The sequence below is a fragment of the Hippocampus bargibanti genome, linkage group LG10, assembly GCF_051943395.1.
Source record: "Hippocampus bargibanti isolate YZ-2025 linkage group LG10, ASM5194339v1, whole genome shotgun sequence".
NCBI classification, from domain to species: domain Eukaryota; kingdom Metazoa; phylum Chordata; class Actinopteri; order Syngnathiformes; family Syngnathidae; genus Hippocampus; species Hippocampus bargibanti.
This window is the reverse complement of record NC_142743.1, coordinates 1469408-1491950: the sequence shown is the minus strand read 5'-3', so window position 1 is coordinate 1491950 and position 22543 is coordinate 1469408. Positions and strand designations below refer to the sequence as shown.

The window sequence follows — 22543 nt, the reverse complement described above, 5'->3', positions numbered from 1 at the left end:
CCACAGGGAGGGGTCCCTTGCCCCCCCCAACCTGAGAGTAGGGACCTATCATAGCTGTGTCCGGCGCCACCATGTCTGGACATTAGGGATATATAAATGGGGCCGACACGACCAGTCAGACTTTAGTTCGCTGACGAAGTCTCTTGGATAGGAGGCGAAACTTCCGAAACCTTCACTTTTGTACAGATGACGGCTGAAGAAATCTTCTCATCGATATATAATATTTATATATATATATATATATATATATATATATATATATATATATATATATATATATATATATATATATATACACACACACACACACACACACACACACACACAGTGAAACCTCAACTTACGAACTTAATTGGATCCCAGACAGAGTGTGTAAGGCGAAAAGTGTGTATTTAAAAAAAAAATCCCATAGGAAACCATTAAAATGACAATAATCCGTTCCCGGGTTTCCATAAAATATACTTTTCAACTAAATAAGCCTTAAAACTACACACAACATACCTTATTATATGTATAATAAATGTGCTATTGTATTGTATCCGTCACTCTCGCTCAGAACGTGACAGCTACGGATGACTCGGATGTTCTTTTCTCTTAAAATATCTATTCAATGACACTTGCTCTCACTCCTACAGCCACATCACTAGATTTCACAGCCTCCTTATTCTTTAATATCGTACTGATCGTAGATTTCGCCATGCTGTATTCCCTCGCCAGATCAGACACTCGCACACCTCCTTCATATTTTGCGATTATTTCTTTCTTAAATGCAATAGTTGTATGCACTACTTTTCTTTTTTCACTTTTAGCAGCACTTACTTTCTTTGGAGGCATGATTAGGGGCTAAAACTCTTCGTACACCTATATTAAATGCTAGAGCAAAACGCAGCACGTCCGCTAGCGACAACAGTTGGTCACGGAGAGAGCGATACACCCGTGCGCCGCTCAGCTCCCCACCCTCGCGTACGCACTCACACGTCGTATTGGCGTTCGATTGATGTTCGAACGCCGAAGCAAGAATATCTCAAATATTTTGTTCGAACACCGATTTCTTCGACCTGTGAGGCGTTCGAGAACCGAGGTACCACTGTATATGAAACTCGGCTATGATGTTGTATTTGGTAAAATAGTTACACAAGTGGATTATTATGTAGTTGTCTGATGTTGAAATGTTTAAAAAAATCAGGGATTAGAATGACAAATGAGAAAAAAGTCGGAAAAAAACGGCAGGGGGCAGGGGGTGCACACGCACATATACCGTTTTATATATATATATATATATATACAGTAAAGTCTCGTTATATCGATATTCAAGGGAGTCCGAAAAAATATCGATATAACCGGGACTATCGATATATCCGACCCTGTTTGCATGTAATTTTCTCCGTGCGTGCATAGAAATAGTATCGATATAACCGGGACTATCGATATATCCGATATCGATATAACGAGACTTTACTATATATATATATAACCGGGACTATCGATATATCCGATATCGATATAACGAGACTTTACTATATATATATATATATATATATATATATATATATATATATGGCTCTGTTGGAATGCTACTACTCAAGCAACCCTAGTCAGAGGGGTTACATGCGGAGAATGGGGGCTGAATGGTTACTTCGAAACCCACAGTCACGGTTGACCACGAAACAACTAGTAGCTCAGCAACACACTTACACAATCACAGCTAACAATCACCTCGGGCGAAGCAAACTCTTGTGCTGGCAAGTCCAAGACACTGGGAAGACACGAGGCGTCGTAATCATGTCACTGGTGAGGTGACAGCGACTCGTTGAAATGTCCTAGTATTGGTGATTAAGGGATTGACATCAGCTGGCGGAGGTCGGGAGCGGTGGCCCCGCCCCAGCTATCAACTCACACGTGACAAGTTCGGTGTCATTAGTCACGTGGAAGCATCGAGGAAATAACGCCGTTGTGTAAAGCTTTGTTGCGAAGGATGGTAGCAATGGTGGACTTAGCATATCGACAACGGGCTCTTTATTTGTAGAATGGTAGTAGCAAGTTACTCTCAGGGAAGTGACACACAGTGTGGGAAATGTGTCAGGCTGAGATTCACATGAAAGCCGCGGTGCACACCTGTCACGCCACAAACGCACACCTCGTTCGTGTTTCTCAATGATCTCCTTCGTCCCGACTGTAGTTTTCTTTTGTGTCTTCTTGGGCTGAACACGAGCCTGCGGTGGGGTCTTTTTCGGTCCCATAACAGCAAAAGTATTGTTGAAGACGATCGACGTGTGGACTGATAGAAAGGGGGTGTGGAAAGGTAGGCCGGCTGGGGCGCTGTTCGGTCGTGTGCTTTGGTGTTCTTCCGCCGAAGATTACTCTGCCAGCCGCGGTGGGGGGTGTGTATTGCGAAAAGTAGTACTTAATCCAAGGTTTAGTTTTCATCAATTTAACGTTTGTGAACCGAAGAGTTCGTAAGGCAAGGTGTTCGTAAACAGTGGGTATTCTAAAGGGGCAAAAAATCAAAGCATTAATAATAAGCATACATTTTATTTCTAACCCCCTTTCACAACTCTCAAGGACGCTTTACAGTTAAAAGGTCATAAACAAACCAATGAAATCCAATATGTGAAAGGGAAGTTTTCCATCCATCCCTGTGCCTCCTTTAGTTTGACACTCTGTTCTGTGTTTGACGAAATGTTGCCGTGTGCATGTGTGCTTGCAGAAGGACTCCCACACTCTTTATCTGGAGCAAGAGCTAGAAAGTTTGAAGGTTGTGCTGGAAATCAAGACTAACCAGCTGCACCAAAAGGAAAAGAAGCTCATGGAAATGGACAAACTGGTTAGTGGCATTCACGCTTGGGCTGATCATGATTCCAAAAGAGAAAAAATGGTGAAGGTTGAATCTGTGTGTGTGTTTGTATGACTAGTCTTGTGAGGACCACTAACATTTTATACCATACAAAGTGAGGACATTTTTGACCTATGAGGACCTTTTGGCCGGTCCTCACAAGCATTTCATTCTAAAGTTTCAGAAAGGTCCTCACAAATTCACCCAAAATGATTTTTTGGTGTGTATTTTCATTTCACTTGGATACACACACTTTTTACTCACTGTGTGTGTTTGTGCGTGGTTAATGAGGAAAAAGTGCATACCACAAAAAGGATATTTTAACCAAATTCACTACAGGGGTGAGGACTTCGAATGTACCCATTCAGAGAACTCACTCCTGCTGTTATTTCAGTTTCAAGTCCACTTTTTATATTTTTTTTAAAGTTGTTTTTAAAAAAGTTACTTGTTTTTTTTTTTTTTTTAAGAAAGTTACTTGTTTTTAAAAAAGTTGAAGTGGGAAATGGGGTGAGATTTGGTGTTCAAATATAACACTAGTTCTTCTCTAAACTTATCAGCAACGGCGGTCCTCACTCCTTATCTGGAGTTATCCGGACCTCACAAAACCATTGAAACAGGAATATATGCGTGACGCGTGCGTGTGTGTGCATGTGTGTGTGTCTGCGCACGCCTGTGTGTCTGTCCCAGGTCGAGACAAATGTGAAACTGGAGGAATGTCTGACCAGAATTCAACAAGAGAATGAGGACTACAAAGCCAGGATGGACAAACATGCTGCTCTTTCAAAGTGGGTTCCCGACTCGTGTTTGTGTCACTATTTTGTGTGTCTGATATTCATCGTCACTTAGTGACTGTCTTGATAAACCAGTGTGTCATATGTTGGTATCGCTACTCACATGCACATTAATATCTCATCTCATCTCATTTTCCGTACCGCTTATTCCTCATTAGGGTCGCGGGGGTTGCTGGAGCCTATCTCAGCTGTCTTCGGGCACGAGGCGGGGGACACCCTGAATTGGTTGCCAGCCAATCGCAGGGCACACACAAAGACATACAACAGTCACTCTCACACTCACACCTATGGACAATTTGGAGTGGTCAATCTGCCTGCCATGCATGTTTTTGGAGTGTGGGAGGAAACCGGAGGACCCGGAGAAAACCCACGCGGGTCCGGGGAGAACATGCAAACTCCACACAGGGAGGCCGGACCGGGACGCGAACCGGCGACCTCTGCACTGTGAAGCCGGTGTGCTAACCACTCGACTACCGGGCCGCCCACATTAATATGGATGACATAAAAAAAAAAACATGAATAAACTTTTGTCCCCATTTTTCCTCACTCGAAAATATTTCCTCAACTAATTCAACAGGTGACACTGTAAGCCATGACAGTAAATTCCTGAAGAAAGTTAGGTTTGGAAAAGGCAACGTTAACAGTCAATCGGGAAAATCTACAAGACCGGTTTCTTTTTGAATGTAATTATCCCCAGATGTCAGAATAAGGTAGCAAAGGACTACTTTTGGAGCCCATCAATGCAATTTTACAGTTGCTTGACAAGACAATGGTGGGCCTCAACTGTCAATATGTGGGTGATGAGTGTCATTAAAAAAAGAGAGATACACTATAAGCAAGACGTCTGTGTAAGCTCTCAGTCGTACAGTAGTGGTCCATCGATGAAAAAGTTTCTTCAGTTAAAAATGAAGATTGTAAAGAGCAATACATTGGGGAGACTAAACAAATTCTCAAAGAAGACTATCAACATCACAGGGATAATACTAGTGGGCCTCAATCTGCAGTACATTTGCACCTAAAAGCTAGCAACCACTCATTGAAGTTAAAATCTTAGCGAAAGAACACAGCTGGTTTGAAAGGGGAGTAAAAGAAGCGATTCTCATAAAACAGCAAAACCCTTCACTAAATCGCGTGTGAGGTTTAATTTGGATTGCGCTTACAACAGACTTCTTAGAACGTCACCACATAGGCTTAGTCATGCTGATGAAGTGATCCCAGTACGAATGGGGCAATCAGGCCAGTCATCGACCATAATCAGTCAGGACAATAGAAGCAATCAGAGTAGCCTCAGGAAATGGTCCTCTGCTCCCCCCAACCCGAGAGCAGAGACCTGTAATAGCAGAGGTCTGGCACCGCCATCTCTGGACAGGAGGGATATATATATATATATATATATATATAGGGTCAGAGCTACCAGCAAATTTTAGTTTGCTGACGAAGCCTCTTGGATAAGAAGCGAAATATTTGACACCTTCAAAAAATGTGTCATTCAGATGACGGCTGAAGAAACCTTTTCATCGACTATAAGCAATGCTGATCATTTTGTCTGCGACATAGTTCAAAACCGTTGGACATTTCACCATGTCTCCAATATGTTCAACGAAATGCAGATGAACATTTCAAAACTGGTGTTGCACCGCTGTGACTGCAGGCAACTGTCCAGCGAGCAGGCCAAACTTCAACAGACGCTGCAGAAAGAGTCCAAAGTCAACAAGCGTCTGTCGATGGAGAACGAGGAGCTGCTGTGGAAGCTGCATAACGGCGACCTGCTGGGGAGCCCGCGCCGCGTCTCCCCCACGTCGCCCTCCGGCTCACCGCTGACCTCCGCCTCCTTCCCTTCAGCTGCACCCTCTTCGCCGAGATAACGCCATCCTCCTCTCCTCGAAATGGCTCGTTCCAAGCCCCGCGAGGAAAGATGGAAGATCCCAAAATTGTCCGTATGTGCAAGAACTTGGACATTTTGAACTGTTGGCAGCCAAAGACTCTTGCTTTGAAAGCAGAGACATCTTCAACGTGAGCATGGGGCTTGTTTAGCTCTTGTTTAGACTACTAAATGCCACCTAATGCCCCCCCCCCCATGACAATTATGGGAATGTCTCAGGCTCTATATTTACTGCAAGAAAGCGATATTCGCATTTTAGCTAGCTACCGTTCTTCTGATATATACCTGATGAGGAGGAAGCAGGGGACGTTTCTTGGGTTTTGTTTGGTCAGCAAAGCATAGATGGGGTCATTGCCACATTTGTGCTTGGACAAGGATCATTATCCTTGATTCTTCTTTTCAACGGTGGACAGTTTTGTCTTCAAAGAGCCAAGCTCAATCACTGGTCTGCTTCAGACCTCTGGGAGAAGGAACTTTTCCACGCTAACGTGAGTGGATGAGAATTTTATTTCAACAGACCCAAAGACTTGAACTTGCTGGAAATGTAATCTTCCACACTTAATTTACTATGAGTGGAATTGAATTCTCCTCAGATGTTACATGATGTCTTTGCAGGTCAGATTAGACCACATCAACAAAATACTGAAAATGATATTCCGGACGTTCCCTAAAATCCCCAGAGAAGAGCACAGATTGACCGCTGGTAGAAATACATCAAGCCCTTAATTGATGTCGTAGGTGATCACCTATAAGTGTCACACTTGAACAACCTTAGCTACGGTGTGAAAACATTTGTTTTGTGTCTGGCCTTTTAAATATGACGTTTTCCCTTCAAACCTCAAATGTCAACAGCCACAATGCTTCTGTACCGTATGTTCTCTTTGATTTTCAAAACAGGATAAATACAGTTTCGCATCCAATTGGCGTCATGATTTAATTGTTGCACACCAACTGCAACGATGCAATGACACAAGTGCCGTCTGCATAATAGTGACGGCAATTCCGTCTCCTTTCAGAGAGCTGGTTCTTTTGGATCGGCTGTGGTTACTCTGGTCTGATGATCAGCTGTCACTAATTTGCTTTTCATATTAATAATGCTGTCGCACCAACTAGTAAAATTGATAATAATTGAATAATGATAACAGCATAATGTGAGGACATTTGTCCACTTTAAGTGTCTCCACTGATCTCCAGTGACCTGCTCAAATGGCTCCAAAACTGCGCATGCGTCCTGCAGTACGTCCTCAGCTCCTCTGCTAAGTTCTCCGAAATGCGTCTTTCATTGAACTCAAAACAATCCGACAAACAGGTCCCCACTTTGCAATTTTCAATAAAGTGGCACGTAACTGACATGGAGGAGGTTGTGGTTCAGGATTCCAGCAGTCAGTTGTTGGACAAACAACCGGGGCTTTTTTTACCCTTTCTTGTATGATATATGATTCTTATATGATTCTTCAAATTGGGAGCATAGCTTTGCTTTTTTGAATGTTGCTGTGCCGATAACCATTTTGTGTTTGGGAGCCTTTTACTGAGAGTCTTCACCTTTATTAAGTTCATCGAGTTGCTTGTTCTGTAGCCACAAGGGGACATAAGCCAGTGTCTTCTTGTGCCGGTCCCAAGCCCCGTTAAATACAGAGGGTTTTGTCAGGAAGGGCATCCGACGTAAAAGCTTGGCCAAAACAAACATGCGAATCAAACTTCTGAAGATGGAGGACACTGATTTGCTGTGGCGACCCCTTGAAGGGAAAAGAAGAAGATATGATTCTTAGATGATATATGATTCTGGGATGAGTCTTTGAGAAAGTGTTCTCAGAATCAGAAAGTGTTTCATAGCGCAACAATGGGGAAATTTAGTAAATCTCCCCTCCCACAGATCTTGACCAATCACGTGCAATTTTAACCAAAGACTGTGGGCGGGCAATAGAGGGAAAAAAGTCAGCTCCCATTTCCGCCTCCTTGTTAGTTCACTTCAGAGATCCGACTCTAAGAAAAAAAAGTGCATTTGAAATTTGTCTGTGTAAGCTCTCGGTCGTACAGGAGTGGTCCATCGATGAAAAGGTTTCTTCAGCCGTCATCCGTACCCTTTGAAGGTGTCGGACGTTTCGCCTCCTATCCAAGAGGCTTCGTCAGCGAACTAAAGTCTTACTGGTAGTTTTGGCCCTATATATATCCCTACTGTCCAGACTCAGCTATGATAGGTCCCTGCCCTCAGGTTGGGGGGAGCAGAGGACTACTCCCTGCAGCTCCACTGATTGTTCCCATTGTCTGACTAACGACTGGCCGATTGCCCCACTTCGACCGGTATCACCTCATCAGTATTACGAAAGTTGCCTAACCTGTTTTGCCTAAGCAGGCTATTGTATGAACGATCCAAATTGAACCTCACCCCACCAGACCGGTTTAATGAAGGATTTAGTTGTTTCATGAAAATCGCTTCTTTTACTCCCCTTTCAAACCAGCTGTGTTCTTTCGCTAAGATTTTAACCTCATTGTCGTCAAATGAGTGGTTGCTGGCTTTTAGGTGCAAATGTACTGCCGATTGAGGCCCACTAGTATTATCTCTGCGATGTTGATAAAGTCTTTTTTTGAGAATTTGTTTAGTCTCTCCAATGTACTGCTATTTACAATTATCATTCTTACAATGTATGGAATCAACTACATTACTCTGTTTTTCATTTGGAAGACTATCTTTTGGATGCACTAATTTTTGCCTTAAAGTGTTTCTTCTTCTTCGTCTTCTTCTTTTCCTTTCGGCTTTTCCCCTCAGGGGTTGCCACAGCGAATCAATGTCCTCCATCTATCCCGGTTTTGTGCATCCTCTTCTCTCACACCAGCTACCTTCATGTCCTCTTTGACCACATCCATAAACCTCCTCTTGGGTCTTCCTCTCGGTCTCCTGCCTGGCAGTTCAAGGCTCAGCATCCTTCTCCCGATATAGTCACTCTCTCTCCTCTGGACATGTCCAAACCATCTCAGTCTAAGACAGATTTCCAATAATTGGCAGATGTGGTCCGGTTTAAGTTTGGTTCTTTCATGCGGAGAAACGTCCGCCAATATGAGGTATTTGATCCTCTGCATCTGAAATTAAAAAAAAACAAAAACAAAACATAAAATTAAATCTTTAAAGGACAACTGACACCTTCAGACAAGTTGTGTCCATAATTTGTAAAATGGCTTCAAATGACTTCTACTGAGCGTATTTTACAAAGATTCCGCCTCATATACCTGTATTTTACGTTTTAAGCACTGAATATTCAGGAAGTCTTGTTTTTGAGTTGGTGACGAGTCCGTATGTGACGTCACTAAAGGACCGCCCCCTGACCGTAAAAAAAGACGCATTGTAGCGGTCCTTCCATCACGTCAATGTATTTTGCTGTACTGTTTGGTTTGAAAACCTTGTGTTGCACCCAAAAGCCGCCAGAAGAGGGTGTCCAAGCGCCATGGAAGGAATTTATCAGCCTGTGGAAACGGGCTGATTCATTCCTCACAACAGCGTTGGCCATTTTTGGGTGGGACACCCCCCCCCCCCCCCCCCCCCCCCCCCGCCCGTTTGCCTCAAAATGACACAGAATACATTCTCTAATCGATTGCAAACATGTATGCTTTCATCTTCAGAACTATTTGAATCAGATATTAACTGGATGTGTAACAAAAAAGGGCGGGACTTTCTGAAAATGCCCAATTCGCGGCTCATTTTTTTTGCGGATTTTTGGACACTTTAAGTCATTTTTATTGGTATTTTGCATTTGAATAAAAATATCATACTGTGTGTTTTGGGTATTTTAGATGCTATAAAACGTTTTTCTGATGTCAGTTAAGAAACAAAAAAGTGACGTCGGTTGTCCTTTAAGGGGCCGCCACATCGAATCATTCGGATGCCCTTCCTGACACAACCCTCTGTATTTATCCGGGCTTGTGATCGGCACAAGAAGACACTAGCTTGTGTCCCTTTGTGGCTACAGAACAAGCAACTCTATGAGCTTAATAAAGATGAAGATGCTCAGGAAAAGGCTCCCAAACGCAAAATGGTCATTGGCACAGCAGCATTAAAACAAAGCAAAACTTTACTGACCATTTGATGACAATACTATGATCGTACCATGCAATGGGCATCTCTTTCCCTACATTTCATTACAAACAGAACCTCAAAGTTTCTTATGATGCATTGAATGTTCATGTAGTCCTAAAACTCAAGATTCTGTGAGTCCTTTCAGATCTCATTGCATTGTGTTAAAGAAGCGTTAAAGCAAACAACTCTAGGAACTGGCTGACGACAATGAAGTGCAGCCGTGCAACAGCATTGATGTATGAGATGAGATTACTGACCCCCACCGAACAGCCATGTGAAAATTTAAAAAAAATTAAAGGAAATAATTTTGTCAGCATTCTCATCACTTCAGTCTTCTCCTGGCCAGCTTCTAACTGAGCCCCTATCTTTCGTGTTCAGTGGAATAAATCGTTAAAGCTCCGTCACTCTTTGTATGCACCCCATCTTCTGGTGAGAATAAATAACGCAAACCAACCTTTTGAGTCTTGGTAGGGTCTGCTGCCCCTTCACGTTCACCAACTTTACAATATTGCTGGTATCTCCGTGCCACGTCCCCTAATTTGCGCAAACAATTATATTCTTCGGTTTGCATTTCATGGAATGTAAATGTAAACAAAATGCAAAATTCGACGAAGGTAATATTCGTGAGGAAGACGTTACCTCTTTCAAAAAAGGGTTTACCACGACGTTCTATGTGAGCGAGAAAAGTGTAGAAAAGCAGAGATATGAAAAAGCAACATAAAATAAAACAACGACTCCGGTGGGACTCGAACCCACAACCTTTGAATCACTTCGTAACGTCTAGAAGTCCAATGCGCTATCCATTGCGCCACGGAGCCACCTGTTGCGTTATGGTCAAAAGTGTTTTACATCAGCGATAAAGACTAAACTGCCAAAATTACGTTTGCTATGTTCCGATTTGCCAAATGATGGTAAAAGCTAATTTCAAGATTAGAGTACATGTGTCCTTTTCACACCCCAATTCCTCTTGTTTGCAATAAAACTCCTCCCACACAAAATTTAAACGAGTGAAAGAGATTAGGAAGGCGTCCCCGCCCCGGTCTGAGCGAGCATGCGCAGAAGTCCAATTATTTTTGTTAACTATCCCAACGAACTCAGCTTTCCAAAGTGAGGGCCCGTGTTTGTGGAATGGCTTGTCAGAGAATATTAGCAGCCGTCTGTCTGTACACAATTTGGGGTATTTTTTCATGTTTTACATTGAAATTATATTAGCCGTCGCCCCCCGCAGAACAGTTAAACATATGACGGTACATCTGCAAGGAGATGCCAGTGTTAGATTCAATTGTCCACTACTACCACCCCCCCCCATTTTTAGAACGCACGTTGTAGGATTAAAATGCATCCATTCAAGATTATGTCAATGCCAAATAAGATTTTTTTTTTCATCGACCTTCACTTTTTGATTGAACAAGGCTTTGCTATATAAATACCATTTTGATCAAACAATTAGAAGGATAATGATATGAATAAATCGTATTTGCTTGTTCGACCAACGATGCCTGGCTATAGAAAACAGAGCAGGTGCTGCAGCGAGTCAGTCGTACGAAAGTCTACAAGAGGGACACACACGCGTGTCCATTGCTTTATCCCAGCGGACCCGCTTACGTAAAGCTGCACTGACCCAGTGGTTGAATCGTTCGGGGAGTGGTGTCAAGCTCATTTTCACTTGGTGGCCCTTTATGACTGTGAATTTAGTGAAACCACATACATGTTTTATCACTTCCACATTCAACAAATACGTAGATGGGTATGTAGTTTTGAAATCAGAAGAATAATGACTCGCCTTAACATTGTTTGCGTTAAGGGATTTGGAACAAAAAAATGATTGTCATATGTAATCCACAATAACATGGAGATCTTGGAATTTGAAATTTTAATTCAGACCTTAGCAAGCACATTGGTAGTTGACATGCTTGATTTCATTTTGCAGGCAACATAAAACGTGGCGGGCCACATTTAGCCCCCAGGCCTTGACTTTGACACATGTGGGTGAATGCATCAACCCAAGTGCTGAAATCGTTGGTTCAATTCCTGCTGCGGCCTTCTTGTGTGGACTTGGCATGTTCTCTCCGGGCCTGGATGGGTTTTCTTTGGTCCCTCTGATTGCATCCCACGTTCCAAAAACATGCATTGCAGGCTGATTGAACACTCTATATTCATTGTCCCAAGGTCTGAGAGTGAGCGCTTTAGGTTTTTAATATCTTTGTGCCTCGTGCTTGCCTAACAAAGAGTTCAGGGTTCCCCGCCTACTGCCTGAAGACGGTGAGATAAGGCCACACAGCTCGCTTGTTGAGAAGACATGCAGCACTGGACGAGACTGCAAGTGGCACATTCCAGCTGTCAATACACTTACAGAAGTATGCGACGCATTCCAAATGTTTGCGCTTCGCTTTCTCTGCTCATTTTCATGGCGTACAAACAACTTTTCAGAACATGAACATTGTCTCGAGACACACCAACATCCATAATCACATGAAAGATACACGCAAAAATAAAACAAAGAAAGGGAAGGAAGTTTATGTCTGTTCCAAAGTACGTTTTCTTAAATGGTTAGATTTTCTTCACCATTGCACAGCACAATTCTAGTATTGTGCACCAGGGAAAGTCCGCCAGTACTGTACAGCTATCTGGAAGTGGTTGCTTCACTCTCCACCAGGAAGTACACTGGATGCTTTTCCCAGTGGTTGGGTGACATTCTATGTTATGGCAAATTTAATTCATAATGCTATTCAAAAGGATTACATGTTTCCAGGTGACCCATACTTTGAATTGTGTAGTGAAGGCTGCCTTTGTTAAATACAATAGATGTAGAACTGCCACTTGAGGAGTAGCGCTGGATGAACTCCCACAGGAAGGAACACCGAGCGGGAATGAGACTCAGACCAGGATGTGAAAGGTGGACGAAATGCCCGCAAAGGGAGACGAACGAACTCTGACTTTGGCATGCTGTTTTCTCCAACCTGCTATACCTCTACCCGTAATTGTAATCCGGCCAATGTTCAATATATTATTGGTTGGGAATTTGACCTCTGCCGCGTGGTGACTCATATGAACAGCCGTGCAGTAGGGGAGATTTGTTGTTTTTCTGCCCGTCTCAGGTGCAGCCAAAAGGCAAGCTCCAACGGTGGTTTATTATGTATACTTTTCATCCAATTGACATATCTCAATCTTTCATTTTACTAACGCTGTGCATTTTCCCCATTCAATTATTTTGTGTTCAATCAAGTCTTTCCACAGACTAGCCTACACATAATTAATAATGTAGCATATGGCCATATGTCAGAGTGCTACAGGACATTACGGCGTTGTCGGAAAGTAGGAAGAAGCAGTCGATATGAACATGGTACCTTCATTCAACTACCTGTACTATCTATCATTGGTGTCACTGGGTTAAAAACTGCTTATGTCGTTTGTAAACTCCCCTTTTGCAGAAACAACATGTTTTGGTCAAAACCTCATGGTTAGATCAGAGTGAAATGACCTATTTAGCTGGTCTGTGACTGGTCCTTTCAGGGGAAAAAAGGTTACAAATAAGGAGTGACGACTCAAAGGGGCCTTACTTTGCTACATTTTGCATTTTTAAGCAGTCCACCACTACAAGTGTTTATTACCCCCAGAAATACTTGAGAAATAAAACGCTGTGGTAACATAATTATTTTTGGTCGAATGGATCTGCCTGTATTCAACAGCAAACACATGACATTACTATGTGTTGGATTTGCCTAGAAACAAGTGGCGGATTTGTAGAAGGCTGATCACTTTTTAGGATTAATCAGCACCAATCATGCACCTTCGTGGACCTTCTCCAGATAGCATTCCTACCAAGAGTACACAGCCCTTTTCACCGTGCCTCTCCGTTAAATAGAAATAGTGTGCAATTTTTTTTGATTGATGAAGTGGGTACTCAAGCAATCAAAAATGGTGTCTTAAGAACAATATCTGCTTAAAAAGAATTTATGATTTCAAAATGTGATTATTGTTGCATCAAAACAAGATATGAGGGCACATTTTATATCATAGAAATACTTTTTAATTTGACAGTTCATCATAGTATAATTGTAAACAATATTGTACATTTTAAAAATGCATATTTCCTTATTCATAAAACCACTTTACGTTCATTCGAATGCACCCCTTGTTCCCCATCCCATAAACATAAGCACACACACACAGGATTAAAATGACTCAATGATACCTTGCACCTACACACGTAGACGCACGCACATGCACACACGGGCACGCACACCACACACCACACTCACACACACGCGCGCACACACACACACACACACACACACACACACACACACACACACACACACACACACACACACACACACACACACACACACACACACAGAGATCTTCAAGTGGGGAGTTGACTGGATTGACGATGTAGAAACCACTACCTGGACAAGTTAGAGATCCTGAGAAAAACAGAAAATATTTTTTTAGAAAAAAAAAAAAAAAAACTAAAAACAAGACAATATATCATGTCCACAAAATTCAAACTCATGAAAAATTGAGTTATGATCTATCTCATTCGATGGCATAGATCATAACCTAATTTTCCAATGTCTGAAATTGTTAGTGAGATGTGGAATGTCGGGCAGATTGTTGTTTGCTGCTGAAATTGAGCAAAACTGTTCACAGTCAAACCAGTTTTCAACGATACTCCGTTCCAAACCGATTTGGTCGCAAACCGAAACATTCCCCGTTATAATCAATGTCTTTTTTTTTTTTTTTTTGTAAATCATGATTGACGAACACAAACACGCCTGCCCACAATGGAACGCTAAATGAGGATAATGCATCGGTCACAATGAGCTCTTCAGCTCTTTCCACAGATTTTCAATTGGATTCAGGTTTGGACTTCAGGTTTTGGATACGTTTATTTTGGAACCATTCCATTGTAGATTTGACTTTATGCTTTGGATCATTGTCCTGTTGCCAGATCAATATCCGTCCGTCCCAGTCTCAGGTCTTGTGCAGATACCAACAGGTTTTCTTCCAGAATGTTCCTGTATTTGGCTCCATCCACCTTCCCGTCAATTTTAACCATCTTCCTTGTCCCAGCTGAAGAAAAACAGGCCCAAACCACCACGTTTGACAGTGGGGATGGTGTATCCTGGGTGAAAACCTCTGGGACGACCCAGAACACGCTGGAGAGACGATATCTCCCGGCTGGCCTGGGAGCTGAGGAGAGGGAAGTCCAGGCTTCCCTGCTCGGCCTGTCCCCCCGCAACCAGACCCCGGATAAATGGTGGAGAATGAATAGATAAGTGGATGATTATAAAATCACATTTTAATGTGAAGTGGGAAATCTTATTTTGATGTGATTGTGTCCCCCCCCCCCCCCCCCCCCCCCCCCCCCCCCCCACCTCCACCATGGTGCTCCGGAATGTAACTTCTTTCTAATTCTAACACGCTACATCAGGGCTACATAGGTGATGATAAAATGTACTGCTTACAAACAAACACATAGAAAGCTAGAATGTTGGTGTGGCCCAAAGCCACCGTTTCAGTTTTTCCACACGGTAGCTTTGATAAATTCATTGCCCACCACTAACTTGCAATATGAGACCATGCGCTGGTGCGAGCTGATTGAGCACAGTTTGGGTTTGTTTTGCTTTCACATATTTTAACGTCTGTCGAAGATGCGGCGTAATGACACTGACATGACCGTTGTTGATTGGCGAACTAAAACGGTGACTAAACACCTTGAAGCTCTCCATACACGTGGTTACTGACTTACTGCAGCTTTTCCTGAATTAAGTCCAAGCGCTGTCGGTCAATGAAGCGTGAAAAGAGGGTCATCAGGTTGGTAGGTGTGAAGAGAGGAGATGAAAGTGATGACGCGGGGATGCTGAGCAATTCCCTGGTGACAGAAAACACCAGCTCTGTCCTGGAGAAGGAGAAAGGTTTTGAAACAGGTGGTCAGGAATATGGAACACAATGGAATATATATACACACACATTTAAATGGCATGGCCAAACATTTAATGCACAACGCAAGATTACAAGTAAGAGTAATTTAAATGTCAGCCATCTCACCATCGATTGTCATCCATGAGCTGACAGTTGGGGTCAGAGCTTTGCATCCGTTCTCCTTCACTCAAAATCAGATAAAGCAGCGTCACACCAAACTGAAAAAAAGGACACATTTTGTCTTTGTGGCTTGTTACAAGTTTGGTAGTGCCAGTCTGCCCACCCGGAACCATTTTGGGGTACGGAGGACGAGAGGGATTTCATTAGTGGCTTGAATGCAAAAAGGAACCAGCTGAAAAAGGCTGAAGACTTCTCCATGGAGAAGTTATACAGAGCATACAATTTAAGACAGTATAAAGTTATTATTTCTAAATTCAGAAATTAAGTGGCTTTAACACTTTTTAAGACCCTGTGGGATCCAGGTTTTCACCTGGATCCCTAAAGCAAAGATTGGAGAAACAAGAAAAGAGAAGCTCTCCGGCTCAAGTGGATGTCTGTATAGTGGACAAAGAGGTACTTATGGACAGCATTGGCGTAAAACTTTTCAAACGTATAATTCCATTTATGAATGAATGTATGAAATTTAAAACATTCCATGCAATGAGAAGAACACGGGCTCACCGCATTTTCCCAATACAAACCTAATTTAGGATTTACTACTCTGCAGCACGGATCATCACCAGAAACCTCTCCTTTTATCACATCACCCCCGTCCTCCAGCAGCTCCACTGGCTCCCGGTCAAACTTAGAATTGACTTCAAAATACAACAGTCAAGTCTCGTTATATCGATATTCAAGGGAGTCCGAAAAAATATCGATATAACCGGGACTATCGATATATCCGACCCTGTTTGCATGTAATTTTCTCCGTGCGTGCATAGAAATAGTATCGATATAACCGGGACTATCGATATATCCGAAATCGATATAACGAGACTTTACTGTACTTCTTTATACATTTAAAGCCATCCATAACCTTGCCCCCCATACCTTCTTCAAATTTCTGTTCCCTCTCACTCCCCCAGAACCTCATCCGCCCTCCACCTCTGTGTCCCCTGCCCGTCTCAGCACGATGGGGGAGAGGGCTTTCAGCTGCTCAGCCCGCAAACTCTGGAACTCACTTCCTCCCAACATCCGTAATATTGATTGTCTTCCAACCTTCAAATCCCATCTCAAAACGCACCTATTTAAAATTGCATTCTCTGTATAGTTTTAACTCTTGTTCTTATTTATAATTTTATCTGTGGTGTTATTTATGTCCCTGTTTTGTGATTGTAAAGTGTCCTTGAGAGCTTTGAAAGGCGCTTATGAATGAAATGGATTATTATTATTATTTCAACAATAATACAAAAGTTATTGCTCTGCTGAATCTAGTTTGACATTGTGCGACTTTAATGCATGGTCACTTGTGTCTTGGCATTTTACATACAAGTGTGCGTACCTTGTTGTGCAATACTGTGGCAAGTTGACCCTCACTGCCCTGAAGCTCCTGGAGCAAGTCGGTGAGGGTGGCGCTCGACATGGACATTATCACTGCTGAGATTGGCTCCACTAACCAGCACAGCACCTAATAAAAGCACAGATACATGAGTCCTGAGGTGCATCTACACACTACCTGTAAAAAAAACAAAGACGAGTGATATTTTGGTCGGAATGCTACCTACTTGGTACGACGCATGTAAAAGCATCTAGCGAGCAACAGCTTCGGTTGACTACTATTGCGCCTGAACAGGTTTTGGCGATTAAACTATACAGTATGTCTGCGAATGTCATTCTCACGAAAGGATGACAAGAAAAGGTGGGGAAACTTATGCTAAATGATCATCTAAAGTAAGAATTGACGGAGACAGTCAGAAAGTGCTTGGGTGGCAGACGTCTGGCTGGCATCCCATTGAAGATTGAAACATTTGAAATACAAAATAGCAGACTAATTATAAAGTCAAAGATTCAGTGGAGAAAATCATACTTTCTTAACTGAACAAGAAACAAACTTCTGTTCCTGTGTACCTCAGCCAGGTGGATTGGCCAATCAGCTTAAAAGTATAAGATAAGATGAAACAGGGATCTCATCCAAGGGAAATTAAAAAAGAGGAAAATGAAACAGATCAGCCGGGTGTAAATATATGAATGCAAGATTGCATATTAAATGTCTGCTACACACAGTGCCTTGCAAAAGTATTCGGCCCCTTGAATCAACCTTTCAGCACATTTCAGGCTTCAAACACAAGGATATGAAATGTAATTTTTTTGTCAAGAATCAACAAGTGGGACACAATCGTGAAGTGGAACAACATTTATTGAATAATTTAAACTTGTTTAACCAATAAAAAAACGAAAAGTGGGGCGTGCAAAATTATTTGGCCCCTTTACTTTCAGTGCAGCAAACTCACTCCAGAAGTTCAGTGAGCATCTCTGAATGATCCAATGTTGTCCGAACTGACTGGTGATGACTGTTGTCTTCTACAAGACACTAAGCGCCTTTCATCACACTCAAGTACCCGTTACAGTCACGGTATAATGTACGTTTACGTTTTGTAGCGTCATAAATGTTGTTAGTTGCTTTTGAATCTTTCTTCTGGGGCTGAGGTTCTGTGCACCTACTTTGGAAAATGATATGCAAACGCATGACCTCATAACGCTCAGGAAAGTCCGAAGCACGAAGCAGGCTTCTGATTGGCTGCCGTGCCGAGTATGCAAATTTCAGCTGCAGGTAGGATATTTACAGCCTATATCTGTGTGATTGGAAACAATACACGTGTACTGTTTGCGCGTGACGGCAATGGCATCCGTGGCGAGTTTGTAGAGCGTGCGGTCAGCACAATTTGCGGAGTTTAACACAAGTAGATATTATTGAGCTAGAGTATTTCGTTGTGTAACAGACGCAATCTTGATAAATCGCAGTGCATATGTTACTTTAATCTATTTACATGTCCTACTCCCAGTATCTGCAAAATAGTATGTAAATGCCATATGCCAAAATAGTATGTAAATACCATATCATATATTACAATACAATAGCACATTTATTATACATAGAATAAGGTAAGTTGTGTGTAGTTTTAAGGCTTATTTAGTTGAAAAGTATATTTTATGGAATTGGGATTATTCCCATTTTAATGGTTTCCTATGGGATTTTTTTTTTTCGAGATACACACTTTTCGCCTTACACACTCTGTCTGGGAACCAATTAAGTTCGTAAGTTGAGGTCTCACTGTATACATAAAAAGACTAGAAATGTGCAAGGGAAATGAAAATAGTATCGTAATAAGCGGTACTATCGATATAACCGATATCGATATAACGAGACTTTACTGTATTGGTAATTGTTCACTTTATTGTGAGATATTGATTATACCTACGGTGATCTTAAAGGAAAACCGACACCACTTTTTTGTTTCCTAACTGACATCAGAAAAACGTTTTATAACATCTAAAATACCCAAAACACGCAGGATGATATTTTTAGTCCAATGCAAAACACCAATAAGTAACACTTAAAGTGTCTAAAAACTACTTCAAATTGAACCCACAAGTGGCCAGTTTCAGAAGGTCCCGCCCCCTTGTTTGTGGTGTCGCGCCAAGACGTCTTGCCTTGCTCGAGAATCAAATCAATGGCTTCAGATTCGGAGGAGATGCTTTCTTGTTACTCATCCAGTTATGAATATGATTCAAATAGTTCTGAAGAGGAAAGCATACATGTTTGCAATCGATTAAAGGAGTCCACCCATATCAATTTGAGCTGTCAATGTCAGCATATAGTGTCCCAAAAAAATGCAGAAAATGGCGACAAAGCTCCGTGGAAATGGGCTGATTTGTCTCCTGGGAGTTTTTGTCAGCGAATATCAAATAGTTGTCTCGGTGCAACACACGATTCACCATTGCTTTATTTATGTGTTTTCCCTCTAATTTCGCCATCAACACGGATCAACACGAAGCTTTCAGACCAAACAAAGTACCACAACATGCATTGTGTGTCCTTTCTCGGTCAGGGACGTTCCCTCCGTGACGTGTAGTCAGGAATCGTCACCAACCTAAAAACAAGACCGGAATATTCAGCGCGAGTCTTAAAACATAAACTATAGCTATATGCGGTGGAATCTTTGTAAAATACGCTCAGTAGAAGTCATTTGAAGCCATTTTACAAATTATGGAGATAACTTGTCCGGAGACGTCGGTTGTCCTTTAAATTGTCATATGCTGGCTACAGTTTTCCTCATTTTATGTTGCGTTGCTTTTCTCAAAATTTGGGGGTAAACCTGCGGTGACCTTTTGTCTGTGTGATCATCTGCTGTGTGTGTGATGTGTGTTTTTGGTCTGCAGGGAGACATGTCGTGATGCTTTCAGAAGAAGTTTAGGAAAATATTCTATGACTTCTTTTAAAGGAATTGGGTTGGCGATTCAGGGAAATGCTTCCCACCCTCAACTATGCCCCGACAATGGATCAGCCAGATCCATACCAAAATAATAACGATATTAGCTATCAGCAACGACATAAATTGATAGGGACAGAGTCCCTCTTATTTACCATGGGCACACATGCTTCAATATTTTTGCAAAATTGGTTGGTTTTGGACTTTTACCGACACCCTTACTCGATTGTTATCTGCCAATTAAATGTTTTGATTACCTGGTCCTGCTTGTCCTTCTTGGCCAGGGTCGGAAGGTTGCGGGCAATCACCATGACAACAGCGGAAGCATGAGAGGCAGGTAGGTAGGGGATGAGCCTGGAGATGAGCCGTTTGCCTTTCCTCACCGACATGATCATGATACACCGCTCATCGCTCACCCTTTCCAGAGAGCAAGAGAATCAGTGTGTTACCTATTATGTCGGTAAGATTATATTTTTCAATGATTCAAGTTCAGTCAACCCTTAATGATTCGCAAGTCAAACACAAAACAATTTGCTGAAACATGCATCCATCTGAGGGTCACAAAAAATATTCCACATTTATATTTGTGTAGGCATTAATACCAGGGAGCTATCATGTTGTGTTGCTGCTTCAAAATACATAATAATATCAATTATTATCTTCCCAGTAGGCTTATTTAACCTTTTTTTTTTGCCTTAGGTGGCGAAGTGTTGGTGAAAGAAAACTAACAGTTCCAGAAAAGAAATATTTACGTTAATAATCTTGGAATGAGTTTAATGAAATGTAGCATTGCTTTCCAAATTGTGTGTCAATTAGAAAAAAAAGCTAAAAAAATGGCATTTTTTTTCTCCCACATCAACATTTCCAGGCCACTCAGTCCAGTCCTTTGGACTCCATTGAAACCATCTTTTCAGTTCACCAACATGCTGGAAAACTGAAACTAAAGCCAGTATGAGCGATTGCAGTTAGGGGCATATCTCAACGGGTGTCGCGACTGAAATGCTTGGCAGAAGTTTTACACCGAATGCCCTTCCAGATGCGACCCACTCATTCTCACACAGGCAGTGGCTCCAGTATACCCATTAGGATGATTCTGATTCTGATTCTTATGACCAGGTTCCGTTCCGACTAACCCTTGGTCAGTCAAAATGGTATTAAGTCGAAATCTATTCAAAATGTAGAATAGAGACTCGGTGCTAATTGACTTGCAAACAACATGATTCGGACGGCACGGGAGCGGGCGAGCGTAGGTCGCCGGTGTTCTACTTGCCCTCTCCCGGCCGTAGCCTGCTCTCCGCGCGGCCCGACCCCGAGGTCGTCTGGGGCGCCGACGTGACCGATCCGCCACCTCGCGCCGAAGCAGAACTAACTCTCTCAAAGAGGTGGCCGAGATCTGGGTACCCTCCAACGCCCTCACGCAGTCAATTGCTGTGCGAGAGTGAGATGCTGGCTGGCCAAAATTGACCTACGCAGCTAGCGCGTTGCGGTGCCAGGGGTAGAATTAAAAAAAAAAAATTACGGTCGTGGCCGTAATTCGAGCCGGACGCAAGTCAGATGGTACCTGTACTGTGTTATTCGCTGGAAGAGTTATGAAGAGAATCTATTCTAAAATGATTTGATGAAATCAGCCACCAGATAATTCAGGAGCTCCAGATTACAATTGTTGCGTAAACAATATCTGTGCTACGTATGCACTATTTTGCGTGCTGGTTATAAATGGAGAGCATATTTACATGCCTTGCTTGTTATCTAAAGAAGTTATCTTCACAAGTTATTTGGCTAACTGCCTGCTATTACATCAAAATATTTCACCGCCAAGTACTTCTCGACACAATTAACAGAATTAATACATAAATAAATAAATATGTACAATAATCACAATTTCTTTCTCAAAGTCAACCAGCATTTTCTCAAAACGTGATAAATGAAAATCAACTCAAGATTGGGCTCCCTTTGTCTATCTTCACTACTGTGCATTTCACGTTTCAAAGCTCCAGTCAGTCACAGTGCCTTATTGAATGGAATTGGAGATCTAAGGGAAGTCAGTGAGTGGCATTAACATTTCTTCACGGCTTTTGGTCAAGCTATGCGGTTCTTAACCTGGGTTCGATCGAACCCGAAGTGTTTGGTGAGTCAGTCTTAGGGGTTTGATGGAGCCTCTGCTGTGGAGGCTAAAACATGACATGCCTTCTTGGCCATCACTAGCTACAGACGATCACATGACATTGCTTGTCCAATATGTGAGAAATGTAGCTGGCTTCGTAGTCAAAGTGTGATTGTCCTGATCGTATGGCGTACAAAAAAAGTACACATATCTATTAGGCAACATAGGATTAGTAATACTGATGAGGTGATACCAGTCGAAGTGGGGCAATCAGGCCAGTCGTTAGTCAGAACAATAGGAACTATCAGTGCAGTTGCAGGGAGAAATCCTCTGCTCCCCCCAACCTGAGAGGAGGGACCTATCATAGCAGAGTCCGGCACCGCCATGTCTGGACAGTAGGGAGATATATATATATATATATATATATATATATATATATATATATATATATATATATATATATATATATATAGGGCCTAAACTACCAGTAATACTTTAGTTTGCTG

The 22543-nt window shown here is 42.2% G+C and overlaps 2 protein-coding genes, 1 long non-coding RNA gene and 1 other non-coding gene across 5 annotated transcripts in view; 1 reads left to right on the top strand and 3 right to left on the bottom strand.

Annotated features, from left to right (window-relative positions):
- The window catches only part of LOC148892044 (uncharacterized), a 107343-nt gene extending 99691 nt beyond the window's left edge, over nt 1-7652 (top strand). For both annotated transcript variants that reach the window (XM_089007254.1, XM_089007253.1), the window contains 3 exons: nt 2708-2824; nt 3521-3618; nt 5276-7652. In XM_089007254.1, the coding sequence (XP_088863380.1) occupies nt 2708-2824; nt 3521-3618; nt 5276-5489 (429 nt within the window). In that variant the 3' untranslated portion in view covers nt 5490-7652. The remainder of the gene's footprint in view (nt 1-2707; nt 2825-3520; nt 3619-5275) is intronic.
- A 39-nt stretch (nt 7653-7691) lies between these two features.
- Nucleotides 7692-10523, bottom strand: LOC148892042 (uncharacterized). Its single transcript, XR_016116245.1, has 3 exons — nt 10215-10523; nt 10030-10109; nt 7692-8584 (listed from the first exon to the last, which is right to left on the bottom strand). It is a non-coding gene; the product is annotated as an uncharacterized LOC148892042 (long non-coding RNA).
- On the bottom strand, nt 10307-10393 carry trnar-ucu (transfer RNA arginine (anticodon UCU)). The gene is given in 2 exon segments: nt 10307-10342; nt 10357-10393. It is a non-coding gene; the product is annotated as a tRNA-Arg (tRNA).
- Nucleotides 10524-13289: 2766 nt separating the features above from the next.
- Nucleotides 13290-22543, bottom strand: part of patl1 (PAT1 homolog 1, processing body mRNA decay factor) — a 33054-nt gene continuing 23800 nt past the window's right edge. The window contains exons 16-20 of the mRNA XM_089007211.1: nt 20191-20350; nt 17005-17130; nt 15630-15721; nt 15331-15480; nt 13290-14002 (exon numbers count right to left, since the gene is read on the bottom strand). Of these exons, the coding sequence (XP_088863337.1) occupies nt 13981-14002; nt 15331-15480; nt 15630-15721; nt 17005-17130; nt 20191-20350 (550 nt within the window). The 3' untranslated portion in view covers nt 13290-13980. The remainder of the gene's footprint in view (nt 14003-15330; nt 15481-15629; nt 15722-17004; nt 17131-20190; nt 20351-22543) is intronic.